General features: G+C 42.1%; 1 protein-coding gene across 1 annotated transcript in view; it reads right to left on the reverse strand.

Moving 5' to 3' along the window:
- Positions 1-16,638, reverse strand: part of LOC310677166 ((E2-independent) E3 ubiquitin-conjugating enzyme FATS) — a 125,978-nt gene that overhangs the window by 99,736 nt on the left and 9,604 nt on the right. Inside the window, exon 3 of the mRNA XM_083439621.1 lies at positions 14,445-14,517. Coding sequence (XP_083295747.1) covers positions 14,445-14,517 — 73 coding nt within the window. The remainder of the gene's footprint in view (positions 1-14,444; positions 14,518-16,638) is intronic.

The raw sequence follows: 16,638 nt of genomic DNA on the forward strand, positions 1-16,638 counted from the left end.
AATAAGGACTGCTGTCCATGGTGCTTTCCTCTTTTCCATAGGAAGCTGCCTTATGATGAGTCTGACTATTAAGTTCATCTAGCCCAGGACTGTTGGCCCTGAATATCAGTGGCTATCTAGGGTTTCAGGCAAAGGTCTTTCCCAGCTGCGCCTGGTTATGCCAAGGATTGAACCTGGGACATTCTGCATGCAAAGCATGCGCTCAGATGTTGGGCTGCAGCCCTTCCTCACTCTCGCATCTCCCCATCAGGTCTGGCAGGTTCTTGCATTGCTTCAGAAGCTGAAAGCATTGTTCAGCAAGGGGCAATAGATGAACAGCTTTTTTAAAAGATAGGTGGCATCTCAAACCACTTTTGGTTCTCTTTTTACAAAAGTATTGTATTTCTCCAACCTTGCTGGGAAGCATTTCTGGCTTCTAGGCTTCCTGTGTCATGACTGGCAGATGGTGTGCCTGTTTGTTTTTGAAAAGGTATCTTGGGTTGTCTGGGGAAAGGCAGGGAAGTTAGCTCTGCTTTAAGAAAACAGACACCTGTGTCCATCCAATTACAGAACATGCCTTGCCAGCTGTCCAATTTCTGTCACAGTCAGTCAGTCCCAAATGCTCCGTACCACCTATGGGTGTTTGCAGATCAAAACAAAATGTTCATTTCCTCCCATCCTTTCCTGCCACAGCTGCTCCATGCATTAGAAAGCAGAAGTTCAGCCAAAAAGAAGAGGAAAAGTGAGAGCGCTTATACATGAGCTTTCCTTTTCTGCAACCAGGATGTAGCTCATCATTCCACAGGGCTAAAAGGGTGAGAAAAGCTGTTTTGCCCCCTAGATTCCCACTTCTACACAGCTGTGTAAGGCCTCCAGGACTGCATCTTGACAGCCTATCCAGAAACTGGAGGACTATATATTGTCCGCTCACCTCCCCACTTCAAGCAATAGCAGTCAGTGGGATGGCCGGGGGGGGGGGGCAACATTGCCAGTTTTTGAGAGAGGGTGGGGTGAGGCATGGCAAGCAAGACATAGGGTGTGTACAGCAACCAGAGCATTGGATTAACCACACTGCAACACACCACTACTCTCTATCAGGAACCGGCAGTGATGCTTGGTGCTCAGAAAGCAGGTGAGCAGTGTCGCCCTGCTTGTGCTACCCCACCAACTGCTTGCATGGGGATCACAAGTCGAAGAGTGCTATTGCATTCATGTTCTGCTTGTGGGACAAGTCACTTCACCAGTGGCGAACTTGGGTACTCTGGCGCCCTCTGTGCAGGGCCAAAATTTGATGCCTCCCCCAGCTCTTGCGTTGCCTTCCCAAAGTTGGGAAGGTGCCCAGCTTTAGATAGGAGGTGTGAGGGCTCCAGCAGGGTTCTAGAGCCCTCTTACCTCCTTCCCAAAGCTGAGAAAGTGCAAACTAGGCTTTGGGGAGGAGGCAGGAGGACTCCAGGAGCGTGTCAGAGCCTGACACCTCCTTCCCAAAGCCAGGTACCTTGCTTACTGGGCTTTGAGACAGTGCCCCCTTGCCTCAGCACCCAGGGCATGCACAGTGCTCATAGAACCCTAAATCCACCCCGACATCACACTGAACTGAGGAATAGTTAGGGGGGGGGAAGCTGTATGGCAATTTTTTTCCTGCACCAGCTGAAAACACAGTTAAAACATACATGCATCTATTAATCAAGCCACTGCTTTTAATAACGTGAGTTTCTTGGTGAGGTGAGATATCACATCATTTTAATCATAAATCAAATACTTGGTTCAAAGTGCTATTCTCCATGAAGTAAAACAACAACAATCTCTAATTGGCTGATAAGCTTTTCTGTCTGTCTTAGTAGATCTGAATCTGACCTTTCCTAAGCCATGAAGGGAAAATGTTTCTGTCATGCCCTGCCTTGCCTACATCTTTCCATGTCAGGACTGGCTGGGCCCCTCAAGCTGATGCTTGTGCTTTGATTTTCATAAATGCAATGATCCTGACATTCTTCGTCAGGGTTAGGACCTCACCTCCATTCAAAAAGCATTTCAGAGCACTCAGATTTGGAGATCATCTTTCCCGGGGAGAAAATCGTTTTTGGGAGAAACGAAATGAATGCATTTCCTCCCCCACACCCGCCTTTCCCCTCTTCCCTCTATCTCTTTTTCTATTCGCTCACTTTCATCAATCACTTCAGTTGTGCCAGTCAACCCCTTCCCATTGTGCCCCCGCCTTTGTTTTTTCTGCACACCTTTATCTTTCTTGTCTCCTGACCTCCTCTGTCAGATAGCGGCTGTGTGCAGCACGACCTCATTTCACTGTTGGGTTGACACAAGATCACCTAATATTGCCTGTCTGCTGTCCAAACACCTGCTGCATGTTTCCTTCTCATTGAATCGGCATTTTGTCTCCCTTGCCTTTGTGTCAAGCCCGTCTTAATTCTTGCCTTCAATTCTGTCACACTTCTCTGCCCTACTTTCTACCTGCACTTCCCCGCAGCTCCATAAGGAGGGCTGGCTTGAAATGTATGTTAATAGAGGAAGGTTAGGGGTTTTCCTTAAGTACCCAATTTACTTGTGAATTTTTGTTTTTCGTGATAATTTACAAAACACTGTCAGATAGTATTGCCTGGCCTCTGTAGCTTAGTAACTGCTAGTCCAGATGAGTTCGATTTCTTTCTTTCTTTAAGGAAATATGTAGGCATACTTCAAATACAGATGTTTCTGCAGAAAAGGGATATAGTATCCATGGGATAACAGGGTTGAACAAGCATGAAACCTCTTTGGTCCAATGGCAGGAACCTTCACATAAAAGCCTTGCAAAACGAGGCTGCTGCAAAACTGTATTTGGGTTTCTCTTTGAGAGTTCTACATTAGGCAAAGACTCATCTCCCTCAGGTCTGAGCTACGCTTTATATTCTGAACACAGGTGCAAAATGACTTGTTTATGGCATAAAATGTTTAAATGGCCAGGTTCCACACACATAAAACAAACAGAAAAGAAGCCATTGGAAAAGGATTGGGCCCTTGCTGTTGAGTTTGTTCAGAGGGTATTCATAATATCTACTGGCAAGCTTTCTTGCAAACAAACAAAAAGCCAACTAAAATGAACCTCAGTCTGTGCAAGGGTAATGTAGTGCTGCTGTACTGCTTTATGGCAATGGGGGGCAGTGGAAGGGGAGTTTTTGCACTGCGGTCAGATGTCGCAGAGCACGGAAACCCTTTCTGTGTATTTGGGTAAGAAGAAACCTGCTGTATGTATAGCAAGTGAGATTGTAAAAGAGAATGGGGAAAAGAGAAGGCAGCAGGTAAATGACCCAGAGGGCAACATGAGGGAAGGGAAGCTACTCCTTGGGTTGCTACTGTAGTCTCCCCTGATAGGATCTAGAAGCAAGAGCTGGAGAAGAAGAGGGTCCTTGTCATAAGGGAGTATGGCTCTGATCAATTAGAACTTCAAAAAGGAGAGGGGGGGGGATGACAGGGAAGTGTTTAAATACAAGGGATCTGAAGAAAAAGGGGAAGGAGCCCTAATGAAAGAATGTGAGACTGGAGCCTGCAATATCCATCTGAAACAGGACCATAGCAAACCTTTGGCTGCCGGATCTTAGTGGGTTCTTGGCTCAAGCATCTATATAAGGTAAAGGTAAAGGTACCCCTGCCCGTACGGGCCAGTCTTGACAGACTCTAGGGTTGTGCGCCCATCTCACTTAAGAGGCCGGGGGCCAGCGCTGTCCGGAGACACTTCCAGGTCATGTGGCCAGCGTGACAAAGCTGCATCTGGCGAGCCAGAGCCGCACACGGAAACGCCGTTTACCTTCCCGCTAGTAAGCGGTCCCTATTTATCTACTTGCACCCGAGAGTGCTTTCGAACTGCTAGGTTGGCAGGCGCTGGGACCAAACAGCGGGAGCACACCCCGCCGCGGGGATTCGAACTGCCAACCTGACGATCGGCAAGCCCTAGGCGCTGAGGCTTTTACCCACAGCGCCACCCGTGTCCCTGTACAAGCATCTGTATAAAGGATGTTAAAGAGAAGCACTGGGGGCTGACGGTCTCAGCCCAACAACCTCACCCCCAAATAAGCATGCAAGCCACTCCTTTTGACCTGGAACCCTTGACCCCTCATTGGGTATGGGAGCATGCTACTAAGCTGGAAGGAGAGGGGGTATTCTCCACTTGCTCTGCTAGCTACTCTGTTATGATGTCACATTGCAGAGATGAGGTCTGGCATTGGAAACCTATGTTAGGGCCAAGCCTAGTGAGTTGATATGACTGTACCATTCAGCCTCAGGAGTGGTGACCAGGACCCTTATAGCCTAAGAATAAAGTGGTATTTAAGAAGCACATTTGGGCTTTTCAGATATTCTAATTCAACATCCTTCCATTGAAACTAGGCAGAACTTGGGATATTGTATTCCAGTAAGGACATCCCTTGCAATGCTTTTTTGTACTCATGTTCAGGTAGGTACTCAAAGCATGCTGACTGCAAAAGTCAACAGAGCCATGTGGACATGGCATTGGTGCTCAAATGTCCTGGGGGAAATTGCAGAAGAAGAGGCACAAGCAGAGGATTTGGGAAGCACAAAGTATTGTGGAATGCTGCTAGCATGAATCATGCTTTCAGGCTGTATCATTGAAATGTTAGAGCAGTAGAGCAATCTGAGGATTTCAGATCAAAACATACCCAGATTTAGATCATATCCAGACTACCTTGTACCAGAAGTAGCAGCATGTTGGGTCACTGCCAGCATTTGAGTACAAAGACTGTGAAGCTGAATCTAATCACGTCCCTTAAGTTCCACTGTCCTGCACAGGCAGTTTGCCTTCTTGTTTTCCAGTGCTGCCAGGTGAGAGCATTGAGAGGGGCAAGTTACTTTTATTTATTGAATTGCTTGCTGGCATAAGAGCTTAGACTGATCCCAGCATTATGCTGGCTGCTTAATATCAGGTCAATTCATGGGATTAGCAGATTTCATTTCCCCCCTCAGATCTGCATGCCAAAGTACCTCTTTCTTTTATCATATCACTTTATCTCGGCTTTAAATCTCCTTCTTAACCTTAAGTAAGGATTACTCCATCTTTGATATCACAATTAAAATGGATCAGAAGGAAGAAATGCTGATTGATCCTTGAACTGCTGTGCCGAGCTGTTAAATGTGCTGACTTGTGCCTGGAAGTGAAACCTCTGAATCACCAGGATCAATAAACATATCTGGAGCAACGTGAGTGCTGCAGGCTGCTGCTATAGCCGCGTAGAAGCAATTAAGGAAGCCAGTTGATTCAACAGCAGCCTGAACAGAAGCCCTGTTGTAACCTTGACTCACTGTATATCAGCGTCCCAGGAAGCTGCCAAACTAGCCTGTTGCTATTGTATAATAACACCTGGAGGTAGAAATGCCAGCTAAGTGTGCCAGGCTTTGGTTCAGAAACTGCCCCGTGCTCATAAAGCCCCTCGCAAAACCAAGAGGAGAAGTTTGCAAGCCAACATTTGTCTACCACTCAGATGAAAATCTCAAGGAGAAGAAATTTACAGCTGCTTTCCTTGCTTATATTTTCCCCAAACCCAAAAGCTGTCCCCTCACCACCAACTTGGAAACACACTTCCCTGCTTTCCTTCCATCCTTGAAGGTGGTGCAGGAAGGAGGTTTTAGGTAAAATGGGGCACTTCATTGCACAAGCCCCTGGAAGAACCTGCATGACAAGAGCAGTGAAGAGAAGGGGAAGATGTGAGAAAGAGAGGAGTGTGCTTGAGGGGTAAGCAGAGCAGGATAACAAATGGGCTGGAAGTGGGATAACCATTTCCCAAGTCCATGGATTGGCTCAGGAAATGATTTCCAGGTTCCCTAAATCCCCCTTCCCTGGGAAAAAAAACCTTAGTAAATAGCCAAGCCAACTGAAGAAGAACCTTGAGGGTTCACAAACAATATCCTCTTAGCCTTTTGCACTCTCTATCTGCTCCAGTTTTGTTGATTTCACTGTGAATCTGATCTAGTATCAGAGAGGCTAGCCCAGTTGTGGCATCTGTCAGGGCACCTGTTGAATTTCTGCCTGTCACCGTTGCTAAATGTTCAGGAGAAAGTGCCAGGTTGTTGTTGTTGTTTTAAGGTAGCAATACACAGCTGAGCTGAACTAGCCCTGGCTGCTCCTTTCAAATTTATCTCATATGGTGCAACAAAAAAGGAGCTGGAGTGTTGACTGGAATGGTAGTTTCCTTTTTTCAAAATAGCTATAAATAACGAGACAATCCTACACACGCTTACCTGGGAGTAAGCCCTAAGAAACAAAAATCTTTTCTATCAATGGACTTAACTGTCCAGGTGTCCTTCACCTTAACCTTACCTTTACACACATATGATTGCACTGTAAACCCTTTGACTCTACACTCACCCCTCTAGGCATAAACATTGCTGTACTCTTAATCTTTGTGTTTCTTGAAGCCTTTCTGCTTTCAGAATATCCCACAAGCCCATGTGAATTTAGGATTCATTTAGTATTTGGTCAGAGGAATAAACATTGCCTTGCTTTCAGAGCTGCGTTAAGAGGTAAATTGAATTCATCAATATTGGAATGCCTCTGGGAACTGCCTATAATTCATCTGCTAATTCAAATGCATGTTTTTCAAGACTACAGCCATCTATCTGACAAGCAGCAAGAGGCAGCTGAAGAAGCAGCTATGGCTGCAGGTAGGGATGGCGGATGAATTTGTTCTGCTCATGTTTAAATGTGAACTTAATTAATTTGTGCTTTCTGAAGCAATATACAACCAGAAATGTAGCTCTCCAGTGAAATTTGCACTTGATGCTATTTTCCAGCCAAAAACTGCATGCACACATGCTCTTTCTCACGCACACTGACATACTAAGGGGAAGTGTGCACAAAAACATGTATATTAGTTAAAAGAACATATTAAAATGCATTATATTAGGGGAAATTGCTTGCAAAAATGTATGCAGGAAGAAAACTGCACAGAAAAATCTATATGAATTTTCATGCAAACTTTTTTAAAAAAAATAAAAGTTTGCAAAGTGTTGACAAAACTCAGTGAAACTGAAATTGACAAATTCATCCATCCTTAACTGCAGATCTGTTTTTTAAAAAATCTGTCGTATAGTAAAAGAAAGAAAACCCCTCTTCCTTACTGCACATGGTTTGGAGCAGAGTGTAAAACCTGGCTCACATTAAGGTTTTCAAAGCTCCTAATCTCCAATTATTTTATCTTACTGTGCCTCCTTGTGGCATCCTTCTCTCCTACATTATCCCCAGCCTCAAGCTTTGGGAGAAAATAATTACCTCAAAAATTCATTTTTTAAAATACGATAAATAAATGAATATTGTTAACATATTCTGAATTCTTTGAAATTCCTAGTATCAGATTTAACACTGATTATGCAGTTTCTACATGTTTCTTAAGCTTCTGCAGGCAACATTTTCTAGACTGTGTGCAGAGGAAAGCAAATTCCATGGAGTCACTGTCCCACTCTCCATTTGGGATTTCTCCCACTAACTTTAGCAGGGCACAACAGTAAGGGCAGAGCAGTGCTCATGGACTCCTCTGTCCTTTTCAAGTTTTGTTTAGGAGGGACTGGGAAGCCTTCCCCCAGTCTGCCCCCAACACATCCCTTTTTGGTCCTTACCAGTATCAGATCTCCATCAATGGTAGGACAAGCACCATGGAGGTCTCTGCAGCAACAGGGAGGAGGCATCCATCGCTGGATCTCTCTCTCTCTCTCTCTCTTTCCATCCACATGGAAGGAGATCAAACACTTATTATGGCCTTTGGGATGCTGTCCCATGAACCACTGGATTGCATTTTCAGGGCGTTAGGGTTGTATTTTCAGCAGAAGCAACAAAGCAGTATTTTGACGTCGTTGGTTTGTATCACATGAACCTCTTATGGGGTGATGCTTGTTTTGGAATAATCACTCACAAAATGATCATTTTGGCATACGAGTCCCAGAAATACACACCATTAGCTCATCAGAAACTCTTTCCAAGCATCACACTATTATTAACGTTTCATTAAAACAAGCAATCAAGCTGTAAATAACAGGAGACTTTTTAATGACTTGTGTACAATAATTCATTCTCTTAGTCTCTCCAAACTGTTTGTAAAAAATGAATCAGCCACTTCTGAAGCTTAATCTTTGAAAGTTGGAGGGGTGGGGGCTGTTTTAAGAATTCACACACACACACATTTTAAACGCACTTGTTCAGCCTATGGGGAAATGAGTCAGAGAATTTCCTTTTTTTTATAAAGGTAAAAAGATCAGTTCTGTACAGCTCAGTAATAATTGTCTTCCAATATGCTCAGTCACCTACACCCTTTAATTAAACCTTACAATTCTCTGGAGGAACTAAGACAAGGATCTCCTTGAAATTTACAAAAGGGTAAATTGAGACTTGGAGAGATTAAGACCCTAATCCTAAACATACCACTTGATTGGCACTTACAAATTCACATGACCATCTTTTAGGTGATGTTTGTACAGTGAAGCCGCTGTGAGATTACTTTTGTCAAAATGGTGACTATAGCCATGTGAATGCCCTGAAGATGAGAAGATGGGAAGAGTCTGATACCACACCTCAGGCTCCAGGTGAGGGGTGCCACTTCTTGATTCAGTCATAATGGTTGCTGCTTAACTGTTTTCTGCTTCAAGGAGCAGCATTCAAGAATGTTGTTTCCTGCCACTTTGGCTTCTGTCTGTTGCAAAGAGGGCTCTGGTTTTTCATGCAGGAAGAGCACATTGGTGAACAAAATGTCAAACGTACTTTTAAAACAACAATTATGTGCCTGCATATAGAGAGAACAACCTTATCCGTTGCTCAGCTCACATTGAATATATTTTTTAAAGGAGATTGATAACATACGGCAGACTTGCTCCCATTCCTTCCTGCACATCCGAAGTCATGTAACCATATTAAAAATGATACAGTGGTACCTCGGGTTACATACACTTCAGGTTACAGACTCCGCTAACCCAGAAATAGTACTTTGGGTTAAGAACTTTGCTTCAGGATGAGAACAGAAATCGTGCTCCGGCGGCATGGCGGCAGCAGGAGGCCCCATTAGCTAAAGTGGTGCTTCAGGTTAAGAACAGACCTCTGGAACGAATTAAGTACTTAACCCAAGGTAGCACTGTAATGTAGACTTGGATGTGATATTTCAGACTGAAATATTAGATTAAAAAAACCTCTGGCGGTGACACTAGTTGCACCATGGCATCAACAAGGGGACCCATTGCCCCTGAAGATAAGGCCTGCTATTTCCTTGTGGCCTTTGGATGATGTGGTCTTGTCCAGGTCAGAGGTGGTTCTGTCCCAGTTATCTAATCATTTTGTATTAGCAAAGGAGTAGGCAATGTAGTACCTTCTAGAGGTTGTGGGCTACAACTTCCCTCAGCCACAGTCAACATGTCAAATAGTTGGGAATGGTGGAAGTTGTAGTCAAATAATTAAATATTGGCTATACTTACATCCCATAAAATTCCTGTTTTCAAGAACCACAAGTGGAATGCTTATAGGTGGGGGGACAATGGTGCACTCTTATGTGTGAAAAAGATTAAGTTTTGCAACAGATGCCCAAGGCTCATTGTCCTTTCAACATACTCCTCTGTACTTGGGATACACAAGAGGTAGAAGAGGAGCCACTTACCTCATCACTTTGTTGGCCTTTTCTAGTGGAACTTATTTAAGGAAACATATATGGATTATTCAAGCAAGCTTTCCAACACCCTACAGCATGTGTGGGGTAGTGGTGGTGGTGGCAATCTTTGGCCCTCCAAATATTGCTGAACTACAAATCCCATCAGTGCTAGCAAACATGGCCAATGGCCAAGGGTAGTGGGAGTTATACTTCAGCTACATCTGGAGGGTGAAAGGGTCCCATACCAGCCCTACAAGCAGTGGTAGACATGGCACCTTAAATTTCAGTGGCACCCTGTGTGATGCCAAATTCTGGCATCCCCCCCCCCACGTCTCTCACCTTCTATTGGTCTTTTGTGGTGCCTGCTGCAGTGCCCCAGAAGCTCTGCACCCAGTGTGACTGAATGAGTTGTACACCCCTAGTTCTGCCTTTACTACAGGAGGGGGCTGACCACCCATTCTAACTTGAGTCAAAATTTACTCCCAGTGCCTAATAGAGCAAGTTATTATTATTCATTGACATAAAGGGAATTGTAATAGAAGTAATTCCATTACTGCTTTCAGAAATGAATGGCATAAAGCTCTTTTACCTGGTAGATTGCCATATCTAAATGCAGCTATACCTCACTCTGATCTGGGGAACAAAATGATGTGGATTATAAAATGAGTCATTACTTCATCATAAGGATTCTCGGACCAATCAGCTGTATAATGCCTTGCCTTTCTTTCTGCACATGTAACGTATGTGCAAGTGAAGCTTCCTAAAGGAAGCTGAACTCTGTGTGACTGTTCATGGGAAGCTGCATTCCTCAAGATGTTAACTCAATCTGTGCAATACATTATATAATTACGAAAAGTAGGCCAGAAATTATATCCACTATTCTGAGCACTGCGCAGGCCTTTGTCTTTGGGGATTTAGCAAATGGAAAGCAGCACAAAAACATGCAGTTCTTTCAAAAGTTGGACTATTGCAGACTCCGGGTTTTTCTGGTACTGGAATATTTCAGGAGTTCAGCAATGTCAAAGCCATGTTTGGAATTAATGTCAGGCTTGCCTGGCAGCAGAGTAACAGAAGTCTTACTGAAAGACTGCACAAAAATAACTGATAGAGTGATGTGCTCACCAATGCTTCCTAAGAAAACCGGGGTTTTGTTTTTTTATATTTGAGTATGTAGACCTAATTGCTACAGCAGGTATTCAGATACAACATAGCCTGCTGCATATCTTTCAACATACCTGCATTTACACAAACCATTGCTAGCTCCTACCTTAGCATTAATTTTTATTATACATTTGTCACATTTATAGGAATTATATTAGAAACATGAATAACTAGGATTTAATTTTTTGAACAAATAGTAATAAAAATTATTACAGTCCCAGACCAGGGATTGTTTTTGAACAAATTCTAGAATAGTAGCTATGTTTGTCTCTATCAGCAAAAAGATAAAGAAGGTTATGGCACCATTGACTCTAATGGGTAGGACGTATGGCAGCCAATGTCTGCAGTGTCGTTTTTGCTGATTGTCCATAAAGGTAACTCAAAAATGTTGTGGGGTTTTTGGGGTGGTTTTTTTTTTGCAATTTTGCCAAAAAAGCTCAACAACTTTGCACTGTTTGGAATACAGCAACCCTACCAATGGGACTTGCTGCCAAATAATTATTCTGCAGAACAGCAGTATAGGATCTCCTGTGTGCAAAAATGCTGTCACGTGGAGACTCCTTAAAACTACATTCATGTCACAATTGCTCTGTTCAGTAAGTTACCCATGTACAGTAGCCTGCCATGCAGTTTCCACCACTGCTTCCACCTACACACAGGAATGCTCTGCTTTACAGCAACTGGTCCACACAGTGTGTCATTGACTTGCCACACAGAACAGGTAATGAGTCATTATCTTATTTGAATGATCATTTTTAGCCTATAGCAGCTGCTAGCTAATAAAGACTATGGGTGAATTCCAATATACAGCAGCCACAAAATAAAGCCTTTATGAAAACATGTTATGCAATAGCATCATTAATTCAATTTGGTTCAAATTTTAAAACAACCCTACCTAATCCATACTTCCCAGAACAAAACATGAACTGAAGCACTAGCTGCCCTTCAGAATTCATAGTTACACGAATTTTGTGATGCAGTTGTCCAACCAAATAATGTGTAGAACAATGCATATATTGGGGGGAAATGTGCATAAAAATACATGTGTTACTCAAAATGCTTAGTTAAAATGCATATATTATTTAAAATTACCTACAAAAAGCATTGCATTAGAGAAAATTGCATACCCAAATGTGAGAAATTCACACTAAAATGCCCACAAATTCTCACAGGGACTTAAAAAGAAACCCAAGCCATTGCAGAAATGTATAGAATTGAAGTTAAGACTAGACAAATAAGAAACTGATAGAAACTGAAATTGACAGATTCATCTGCTACCTATGATACTCATCTCCTGTTCCTTCTGTAGGTAGACAAATGACCCCTTACTGAAGTCCAGGCATGTCAAAACGACTGTGCCTTGCACACAAAGGGGGTAAGATAGTTCTCCAAAGTAGACCATGCTCCGTTAACTTTAAGAGCCAGAGGACAGAACGGAGGCAGCCTCTGTATATCCAGCACACCTTCCTGTCCTCCTGCTGCTATGTTTATTCCAAATTTATTATTACATGAGTCTCTGAACTGAGAGATTTCATTAACTTAAAAGCAACACATGGCTACACATAAGACAGTTTGGCACACAGACCTTCAGCAGAATCTCATTAAAGACACAATCTTGATTTGTGAATAATTTATACTGACATCATCACCTAAAATTATTAATTGTATGGCTCTAATTTCAAGATTTAACCTAATGCTGTGGGGGTGGGTGGGACTTTTTTAAAGAGGGTGTGTAAGTTCAGAAGACTTCTGCTCCCATCTGAACAAGCTGTGCATAGCTGGGCAGCACGTGAATTTAAATAGCCTGAGTGCAAATTCAAAATGATTTTTTTTAAAAAAAATTAAAATATAATAATTAAATTTCTATACTGCTCTTTAGCTGAAGATCACAGGGTGATTTACAATATAAAAACACAAAAATACATTACTCAATAACAATACTCCCCAGTGTTCTTATTTACAATAAGACATATCCATTTTTAGCTCTATATAATACAGGGCAAAAGAATAAAGAAACAGCCTTCCTTCTAATACTAATCCAAGACCTATTTAGAATAAAAGCAGTTGTATACCACTTGCTCCTTGTTGAAAGTGTTTTACCTTTGTTATCTTATTTACTACAACAAACCTGAAATACAAGTCAGTGTTATTTTTGTTATTAATAGTTTATAAAAGTATTAACAGTATATAAAATGATAAAAAGCCTTTTTCATAAATTCCCATAACTTTATAGTATTCTGAACCAGCTCAAGATTACTCATTTACTTTAAAACAAATGATAGCTGATCTAAGAGAAAGTGTTTTTTGTTACTCTATTTAATATATGGCAGTGGACGTACAGGATCTGCAACAAAATGTCGCATTATGTGGTGCAGGGGTATCTCTTTATCAGTAATTTTTTAAGATTTTTCATAATCTGTAACAGTGAATCAGGATAGAAAAGAAGAATAAGAGTCACAAGCAACAGACCAACTTTACCAGCAGTGCAGAAGGTGGGGGTGGCTCTTTTTCTCCCATATATATATATATATATATATATATATATATATATATAAAATATTCCTTCTCATTAGTTCCATTGAGAAGGAAAATCAATATGTCAGCCTCAAGGCAAGTGTTCTAGTCTTCCCATTCTGGGAATTTGTAAGGAAAATGGGAGAGCTTTGGATGAGACTGAACCAAAGCTTCCCTCAGTCTCCACTGTAATCAGGGCCAACCTTACCATTAGGCGGTGTGAGATGGCTGACTCGGCAACTAGGGGTTTTTGGGGTTTTTTGTGCCATAAAGATGTACCAAAGATGTAGAAAGCCACTTGTGAGATTTTCTGCCTCAACTTGGCTGGCTCAGGGTTTTATGCACCTTGACTTGAGGGTTGTGGTGGCGGTGGTGAGTGCTTTTTACTACCCTGCCACATGCAGCCAGTTATCTCGGACAAGTCCTCCCAGTCTTTCCACGCAGGCTGGCTGGGGGAATGGGACAACGTTCAAGAGTGGAACTCCCTCTCTGAGGGCAGACCTCCTTCTCCATCCATAGATGGAGACTTGGATGAAGGAGATCAGCATGGACCACAGGCTTGTACCTTGAAGTAGAACAAAAGCTTGTTTTTTTTTAATAAATAAACCCTGTGATTTTAATGGGAGATTCTTTTTAGGCAGTCAAATGTTTTATGACATTAGTCATTGCTGAATTATTTCTATTTTTAAAAGCAGGAAATAATCCTCGGGTTTAAACATTTCTGCTATATTATTACATATACTCTCCTTAGCAGCTATTACTGTTTGTGCTCTCTCTCTCTTTGTATGTATGTATATTCCTTCTACTATTTGTTCATACTGTGTGTGGTCAGTACAATGTTTGAGTGACTTGAATATAATAATAAATTATGATCATGATGATATCTCTGCGTCTGTTTGGACATATGTTCAAAGAAGTATGAAATGACCAAGATTTCTTTTGATATTACAACACCACCCCCATTTTTTCATTTCCTTTCCTCTGGAGAGCTTTTGTCTTGCCTGCAAAATTCTCATCTGCTTCACACCTTGCCATTACAATAGGCACAGCATTAGGGGGTAGACTCTACTTCAAAAAGCTTGTCTCATTATTACTACTTAATAAGAGGAGAAGTAAATAAATGTTCCAGCAAAAACAAAATCCCCACAGACAGAAAACGATTGTCTTTACCTGAATAAGAAATGATTTCTTTTCTTCTCTGCGGAGGGTGATCTTTTGAGGACAACAAAAATCTCTTGCAAATCTGTGGGAGCAAAAAATATTGTTTACTTGCTGGCTTGATACCATTTGAGATATGATGCTCATTTGTTTTTAAAAAATGAATAATACCACCTTACATCATTTTACCATTTGGAAGCTTTCATGTATTAAATAATAATCTCAGGTTGTATATGTGTAAATAAACTATATATCATAAAGACACCAGGGTTTAGAGGATTCTGGCACACAGTTTAACACCCCAAAATCATAACAATAAGTAGATGCAATCATCATGCACTCGCCTGGCAGCAAACCCACTTACTCAACGCAGAACAGGTCCTACACCAAATGGTGCCCTAGGTGAGGAGCATCTTCAGCACCCCCTCTTTGGAATCCAGCTCTCATCAGCCCCAGCCAGCATGGCCAGTAGTCATTGATTACAGTACTTGCAAACTGCCTTGAAGATGGTTTGGCATTTGTTTATTTTACAATCCTATCCAACAACACCTGAAGGACCACAGGTTCCCTATTCCTGATGCAGAAGAAGCTGGTTTACATGTATGACCTGGCCCAACTCTTCATCCAATTTCTCAAAACTTTCAAAAGTCAAAGTGCATGTAAAAATGGATCCTCTCGCTATATCAAATTTTAACAGACTCATTATTTCTCCGTCTAAGATTCATTTCATCAGTCTCTTTTAATTATAGCATTATATATCATATTATCAACCAGTTCCATTTCAAATATGTCTTCCTCTCCAGTTATCATTACCTGTAGTAACTCCCTCCTCCCCCAGGAAAAACTATTTTAAATTAGGAACATTAACACACTATTTTACCTTTTCTTGCACATAATGTTCTTAGATGTGAATTCACATATATAGAAGTTCTTCTCAAGTCTGTTGTTTGGTGAGAATAAAATAATACACAACTGGACATTGGGTGAATGTCAGGGTGGGTATTTGGAGCAGGTCAGCAATAACTCACAAGGTGTCAGTGAAGTTAACTCTTTATTCAAAGAAACTAAACAGCTCAGGCCCTGGGATCACAGCAACTCTTCCCAGTAGATCTTGTCCCAATGACGGATGTTGCAAGGATTTACGGTCCCTACGTTCCCACAGCTCTCTAAGTCTCCCCCTCCCCTGGGTCCTCCCAAAGCAATAGGAGACTCCAATGTTTTGTCTGTCCCTGCTCCACCCTCTTCAGACCTCTGCAGGTTCTGGGAGATCAGTGGGGAGAGGAGCTAGTCACAACAGGAGCTTCTTCATCAGCCTTCCTCATCTCTATCCTTTGGTCCCCCTCCTCTCCTGCCTCTGATTCTGGACTGCTCTTGGTCCCAGCCTTTTCCTGCTCACTAAATCCTGTCACCTCTTCAGCTTCCAACACCTCCTCCACCCAGTCTGCCCCCTCTTTTCCCTCTGAGCACTCAGCATCATCTCACTACCAATCTCCTGGCTTTGAGCCTTCGTCCCTTGGGGGTTCCCCAGCTGGTGCCTCCCACCACTCCTCTAAATCCAGCCAGTCCATGACATCGGATTGGCTATGAAGTACGCCTTGCAGAATCAACAGCATGGCAGCAAAACTGCAAGGGAATCTGCTGTAATCAAACTCCCATGGAAACAGAACTCTCCCACTTCACAGCAATTCCCTTTCTGAACTCCATCTAGTCATGCTTACATCTTGTTTAACTTTGCCAATCTAAAAATAAATCAGCATGAAAAAAGCATTAGATTTTTCATTTAGATTTTTGAATGCTTTTTCTCTCAGAGATAATATCCCTTGTCTGGAATTAAATGGCAGATTCTTCCCATGTTTGCTATGAATAAAGGAGCTGTGATTCTTTCATCCTTGTGGCCAGTCTCATTTTTGGTTTGTAGTTATTTATAGGAAGCTTGTAGCTCTGTTTCTACCCCACCCACCCCACCCAAATCAGCAAAGGATAATGTTCAAGCAACCTTTCACATGTAAGGAGACATTTCCAACCTGTTTTGATGTGCTGGAAGTGGGTACTTTTAAAAATACTGCTGCTAGACTGTGATGAATTGTGTTACATAATCTGTATTTTCGAGGAGTTTTACAGAGACCTCAATAGCTGTTCACCTCAATTTGACACAAAATATGCTTTTCGTAGAGGTGAAATGAAGGCTTTGCAGCCTTTATTTACT

Source organism: Podarcis tiliguerta (assembly GCF_965153285.1).
Source record: "Podarcis tiliguerta genome assembly, chromosome: 5".
In the NCBI taxonomy this organism is placed as follows: domain Eukaryota; kingdom Metazoa; phylum Chordata; class Lepidosauria; order Squamata; family Lacertidae; genus Podarcis; species Podarcis tiliguerta.